Source organism: Pinus tabuliformis, chromosome 9 (genome assembly GCF_031772625.1).
Source record: "Pinus tabuliformis cultivar Carrire ecotype Pingquan chromosome 9, CPIR1, whole genome shotgun sequence".
NCBI lineage: Eukaryota > Viridiplantae > Streptophyta > Pinopsida > Pinales > Pinaceae > Pinus > Pinus tabuliformis.
In genome coordinates, this window is record NC_142307.1 from 1,552,048,048 (window position 1) to 1,552,055,091 (window position 7,044).

The 7,044-nt window shown below is 35.6% G+C and overlaps 1 protein-coding gene across 1 annotated transcript; it reads left to right on the forward strand.

The window, feature by feature from the left end:
• Positions 1-2,774: 2,774 nt before the first annotated feature.
• On the forward strand, positions 2,775-4,403 carry LOC149154518 (galactinol synthase 4-like). Its single transcript, XM_089437937.1, has 4 exons — positions 2,775-3,195; positions 3,303-3,623; positions 3,716-3,850; positions 3,980-4,403. Exons 1-4 carry the CDS (start codon positions 2,872-2,874, stop codon positions 4,208-4,210), a joined length of 1,011 nt encoding a protein of 336 aa, XP_089294063.1. The 5' UTR covers positions 2,775-2,871; the 3' UTR covers positions 4,211-4,403.
• Positions 4,404-7,044: the final 2,641 nt, after the last annotated feature.

The following is a 7,044-nucleotide window of genomic DNA, read 5'->3' on the forward strand; positions in this document are numbered from 1 at the left end:
TAATAATTTATAACATACTTCACCTTAACTTCGTTTGTTCATTATTTTGTTAATACAACATTACGCAGCCATTATTAAAAAGGTTTTTTTTAATAAATAATTAATTAAATATATTTATATTAAATTTTATTAAACATTGTAGCTACATTATTATTTGAAAGAATAATTTTGGGGTAAATCTGACAATGAACCACACTAGTTGGTTCGAAACGCATCGACAAATGTCTGTCTACATGTGATTTACGCCGAAATTATTCTTTCAACTATTATAGATCACATAAACCTCAATTCAACTACATTATTATTGTTAATACATATGGATATAAGCTTTTCCATACTAAACCAGCATATTATCAAGATTCTACATACATTATTATTATTATTGTTAATATGTACGGATAAAAATTAAGCTTTTGCATACTAAACATTACAATGAGGTGGGTCTTTGTTAATAAATATGGAAATCTGCAAGGAGCTTTTTTGAAATCATGATCACCGTCGTACTAAATTGATATATGAAAATTTATGTTCTTGTAAAATAAGAGAATTTAAATATGTGGTGTAACCTCTATATATATATATATATTTTTCAAGGACTCCAAATGTATTAGAAAATCCTGTGCTAATAAAATATATTTTTTAATATAGAATTGGAGTTTAGGGATTCCAAGCTTGATGCAACTGTTCATAAGTCTCGTTAAACAAGTATACAAAGTAAGTTTTGAATCTAGGTGGAGCCCTATATTGATTAGGACTGCTTCTCGAGACAAGATGTCACACTTCAATTTAGCCCAATGAAATAGCCGTAGTATAATTAGTCGGAGAAATTGTTTGGAAAGTTATGGAAATTCTAGTAATATTTAAAGAAAATCTGGCAAGGGTTTTTGTAAATCTAAATTATAGTTGTTAAATTTCAAAATTTTAGATGTCATAGATGTTTTTGACGGTGCTGAATCTATTTCCACCATCAAAAACATGATCCAAATACTGCCTCTACAAATTTTTTTGAACTTTTTTACTGAGATTCCAACCACTTTTAACTATCCAAGCAATTCCTCCACCTGGACAGACGACTCACATGAAATGTGGTAAAAAAATACATGTTATTTGTTTGTTTGGACCATAGGATGAGGACGGTTCGTGGGAGCGAAAGTATTTACAACCTTGGGACGACACCAGTATGCGGAGTTTGTGGTTCTTTTATTGTTTGACATCTCATTGGTCCCTTTTTTTGATGAAAGGGAAACCACCCCCTTTCCCTTCCTTTGTTGTGGGGTACTTCCCTTTCTATTGTAGGGCCACAATTGAAAGACGGTGTTGACATTTGAGATATTATAGCATGGCGGCTCTGATCCGGCATGGGCCAAATTTTTAAAAGAAGGCATCATCTCCAAATTGCAAACTTTAATCCTCTCATGCTGCTAAGATTGTATTGGGAGCCCATCCTATTTTGTCAAATTTGTACCCCCCACCTGGAAATTAGCACGCCACTTGCTAAAGCTCCAGTCGGTGGCTTCACCCAACGTGAACTCGCCACGAGGCACTGGAACGTGGGTGACCACAGGTCATGCTGCATTAAAAAAAACAGTTATCTGTCAGTAAGTATTGAATTAGCGTGTAACCAAATGAATATGCTAGGTAGTAGGTTGCGACTTCCCTCTTGTTCGTTAGCCCTTGCTTACCTTATCCATTTAAAATTGACTTTTCTTTTTGGTAAACTATTTTTTCAGAGCGTAGGTCTCAAATGTATTGTCAATAGAACTAGAATCTATTGACAATTAGGTACACGAAAACTAGTTTCAACTTTTCACATGTAAAGAAATACGTTTTAAAACCCTAATTAAGTCTTAGTTAAAAAATTTACAATATATTTTTAAAGCTTCCAAGATTACCAAAATCCATTGACATATTAAAGATTTGACAATTTAGCCTCCATTTGAAGGATGTGGACCATATAGCAAAATTGATAAAATTATGATTTTATAAAAAAATTATCTTTATTTGATTGGGTATATCAATTATATTTACTACTAAAATTTTTAACTTTAGATTTTTATGAAATTATTATTTTCAACATAAAATTTGAAAATTATCTCTATTTATAACTATTTGATATTCTTTAACATATTAATATAGTAAAGATCAAATTAATAAATTATTTTGATAAGTTTGCATTTTTAATATACTTTATATTAATTTTAATATTAATTAATAAATTGTTTAAATTTTAATATTAAAATCCACCTCATAATTATTAATTTAGTTGATATATGATTGACTAAATATATCCACCATGGTGCTAGAATTATGTGAAATATCAATAAATCGCCTAACTAAATATCCCCCCAACCAGTTGATTGGTACGTAGATAGAAAGCAGCGACCCAGGATACGCTCGTTTTCCAAAAAGTAAGCGGACTGACCGTTGCTCCCCGTCAACGAACTCACGATAGCTTCCCTCACCGAACATGGGTTGGTCCACACTCCACATACTAAAATCCTATTGACTTTAGTGCCTCTTTCAACATTTCGTGGAAGTTTCTACTAAGGACTGCTTGCTGTCAACATGTGCTCAACTTTCTTCATTCCAACAATACCACCGACCCCTTTTCAAGAGTATGAAGTTTCGTACAACAGTTGAATTCATCCGACAAGTCGACACGTGGATAATCAGGTGTTGGGTTCCTATAGGCAAATATTATGGTTTTGAACAACCTTTATCTGTTGCTACAGACCATTTTTATCTATAAAAGCACTCTCCCATTGTAGCCCAATCACACACTACACTTCTACTCCGCTGTTCTGCAAATTACTTCCTCTTCTTTACAACTGATTATTACTGAACTCAACCATATATTCTTCTATTTCCAACATGAATCCAGAGATTCCTGCAGCGATGTTTACATCAAAGGCTACGGCGGCCAAGAAGAGGTGCAGAGCGTACGTGACTTTCTTGGCGGGATGTGGCGACTACGTGAAAGGTGTTGTCGGTCTTGCAAAGGGTCTCCGCAAGGTGAAGAGCGCATATCCTCTTGTCGTTGCTGTTTTGCCCGATGTTCCAGAGGATCATCGCCTGCAACTGCAAAGACAGGGTTGTATTGTTCGCCAGATTCAGCCCATCGAACCCCCCGAGAATCAAGTGCAATTCGCAATGGCTTACTATGTCCTCAATTACTCTAAACTCCGTATTTGGGAGGTATTTTCATTTCTTTCCGGCCTGTTCTGCAACTCTTCGATACATGCATAGATTTTAGCAATACTATAGTTATAGTTATTAACAATCTTGTATTGGATGATGGGCAGTTTGAGGAGTACAGCAAGATGGTATATCTGGATGCAGACATCCAGGTCTTTGACAACATTGACCATCTATTTGACATGCCCCATGGATATTTCTATGCTGTCATGGATTGCTTCTGCGAGAAGACCTGGAGTCACACTCCGCAGTACAACATCGGATACTGCCAACAGTGCCCAGAGAAGGTGCCATGGCCCATGGAATTAGGGAAGCCGCCTTCTCCATACTTCAACGCTGGAATGTTCGTGTTTGAGCCCAATCAGCTGACCTTCAAATGCCTTTTAGAAACTCTCATGAAGACTGTGCCAACGCCCTTCGCAGAACAGGTCTGCATCTGTTCTCGATTTTAACATCATGTTATTTAATTGCTTTACCAGATCTGAATTTCACTAAATGGCGGTATATGTATGTTTTGTAGGATTTCTTGAACAAGTATTTTGAGAAGATATACAAGCCCATCCCCTTGGTGTACAATCTGGTTCTGGCCATGCTGTGGCGACATCCCCAGAACGTGGACTTGGAGACTGTCAAAGTTGTCCACTATTGTGCAGCTGTAAGCTTTTCTTTCCTTTTCACTCCAAAATTATGCAAATACATTAGACAGAAACAATAGGAAAGATCAGATAGGTGTTTTGAGCATGGATAATTATGTTTATGGATGGATGTGGATGTGGATGTGCAGGGATCGAAGCCGTGGAGGTTCAGTGGGGAGGAGGAAAATATGGAAAGGGAAGATATAAAGACGTTGGTGCAGAAATGGTGGGACATATACAATGACCCCTCCCTCGACCACTCGGGATCAGGAGATATTACAACAGATCCAATTTCAGAGGCGGACGGAAAATCAAATGATCTGCAACAAGTGGTTGCCAATTCTTTTCTTTCTGCGTTGCCTGCTCCGCCTGCGGCTTAGGACATTTAAAACTTTCCAAAGTCGTCTGGTGAAAACACTGTATATACGAAGGATAATATTGTAACGATTTTGATGTTGCTACGACTGTAAATCCATTAATATTTGTACATACATAAATAGCCATTCGTATGATTTGACGTACGTGGTGGTTTTTTTGTTTTCTATAGAAATGTAGGAACCAAAGCTTACTGAATTTTTATTGAAGTTTCTTATACCATCTCACATTCTTAAAAAACAATTCAGTACTTCCAAATAAAATCTTATGAAAAATAAAGTACCTATTGAGTTGTTTCTTTATATGCATTCAACATTATCCTCGGGACATTATATTAATTTTTTTTCATTTTATTATGTTCTTAATATCCAATGATCCGAATATCACATTTTTTTAATATATATATAATTAACATGTTATATCCTAAGTTCTGAATATTATATATATATAATTAATATGTTTTTTTATTAGTATTTTTACATTTCTACAGAACAAAAATTCGAAACCATTATTTAATATAACAGTTGTTAGGTTAAGTTCAAGTTTTCTTTAGCTCGATTAAACATTATTTACATGAACCCATGACGGGCTTCCCTTATCATACCAACCCTTATCATACCAAATTTTTGAAAGGGACAAAGGAGATCAACAACAAACCTAATTATGTAATTATGGGATTTCAAATATAATAATAGATATTGTGAGTCATACTAAACCATCATAAAAATCATTTGATTGTGTTACATGATTGGTATGTTTTAAGGCCCAAAGCGACCATCCATTATGCGACTTATGGATATTATACTTGACGTACCTGAAGGAAATCTATGGTATGAATAGCACCAAAATTTTTTGAAAATTTTCTATGGGTTTGTCCCATGTTGACTCTATAACTAGCGAGTCTCAAATGGGTTTGAGAGGTTGTGAACCCAAACTGAAGAATCTTAAGTGACTAAGGATAGAAGTTGTGGGGTTTGTGTCCCCAAATAGACCCATGAGGTTAGAGATTGCTCTAAATGGATGGCCTAAGGGGTCAAAATAAGTCAAAATAGTAACTAATGATTGGAAGCCAAATGGACCTAAGGAACCCACCCAAGTGTCAGAAATTCCAATGATGTCCCATATCTATGTTAAGGTGAAAGAGACTCCAAGAATGTGATCCATCATCTTAGAATAGTGGGTGAGAGGTGTCGTGACATCGTTATGTTGGTCACATGTGAATACACGCATGAGTGGATTACATAAAGCACCTCCAAGAGGGTAGGCATATACGAGTGACCATGTGTAAATGTCATACACTATGTTTTTCCCACTTTATAAGAGTACTTATTTGTGGGATGCGAATAACATCAAGTTCCAAGGAAGGGAAGAAGCAAGAAAGTGCACAAGAGTAATATAGGATCCTTAGAATGTAGGCCAATGCCTTGATCATGGGGGGATATTCCATCGATCAGACTTACATATCCCATGGTATGTATAAAGGCCCACATTCCCCTAGGATCAACACAAGTTATAACTACAAGGAGTGCAAAATGTGTTAACATGATATCAAGGAAGAAAAAGTTGAAAGATGGAGAAGGATCAACATGCAAGAGATATGTGTTAAGGAAACAATCAAGCTTCAGTACTATGTAAGACAATAGAAAGCAATATATTAAAAGTAATCTAATAATATAACAAAATATAATCCTAAATATCATGTAGAAGATAGAATAGAAAGACTATGAGAGAAGAGATCAACTAGTTAATTACTATGTCAATGGAACAACCACTAAAACATGAGTTATTCTAAATATAATAATATCATCTTGACTATAAAAGTAGCAACAACAATAAGGAGTTAGATTAAAATTGGCATGCTTGCACCTTCCTATAGGCAAGGCATAGTGATGTAGTCATGTGATAAGGTGAGGTAAGTAATCGCCCCATAATGGTTAGCAACTTGTTGTGAGTGGGGTAGGAATAGTAATACCAACTTTCAAGGAAAGGGAAAGGTGGGATGTAACAATGCTAAGATGACTTTGACAAAAGAACGAGAAGAAAGAATATGGTTATATTATGACATTGAAAAACATCATGATGTGACATACTCTAGTTAAGAGCTAATGTGAAAAGGAGAAGTGACATACACTAATCTAAGGTTACAATAGAATGAAGGCAATATATTGTAATTTGAATTTAGCAAGGCAATGAGAGGTGAAATTCACTAATCTATGATTATCATGGTCATGGACGCATCATACACTAGTTGAGGACATAGTGTGAGTCCCAGCAAACATAAAAAAATATGGAGAGTATGAGTACAAGAGGTGGAATAGAATAATCTAGAGTCACCATAAGCATGAAGATGACATCTCATAACCAAGAGTAAGTCTAAGCATGAGTGGTAACATACACTAGTTTGAGATTATTATGGTCATGGAGGCACCATATAGTGATCGACGACATAATGTGAGTCCCATGAAACACGTGGTAATATAGAGAACATGAGCACAAGAGATGACATATATTAATATAGATCCATCGCGACTATGAAGCTCACATATGATGAGTTAGAGTGAGTGCAAGCACGGAAAGCAACAGACATCAACATTGAGTTAATGTGAGTAAAATAGGTGACATACATCAACATAGGGTCAATGTGATCATATAGGAGACCAATGGAAAAGTTATTCCCATGGAGGTAAGGGAAGCGAAGGAGGATATGGTGCTACCACAAAAGGGGCTTCATAGTTGTGGGATACATAATGGAACAACCAACGTGGACATCTCAGAAGAAAAATTAAAGAAGTGATAGTAGATATTATATAGGTATAAATGATCTCTAGTAAGGTCATAC

Bases quoted from the DNA above. Each gene is read 5' to 3' on its own strand.
- LOC149154518 (XM_089437937.1), top strand. From the start codon at position 2,872: ATGAATCCAGAGATTCCTGCAGCGATGTTTACATCAAAGGCTACGGCG. The intron at 3,196-3,302 runs GTATTTTCATTT...GATGATGGGCAG, and splicing joins CTAAACTCCGTATTTGGGAG to TTTGAGGAGTACAGCAAGAT. The intron at 3,851-3,979 runs GTAAGCTTTTCT...GTGGATGTGCAG, and splicing joins TTGTCCACTATTGTGCAGCT to GGATCGAAGCCGTGGAGGTT.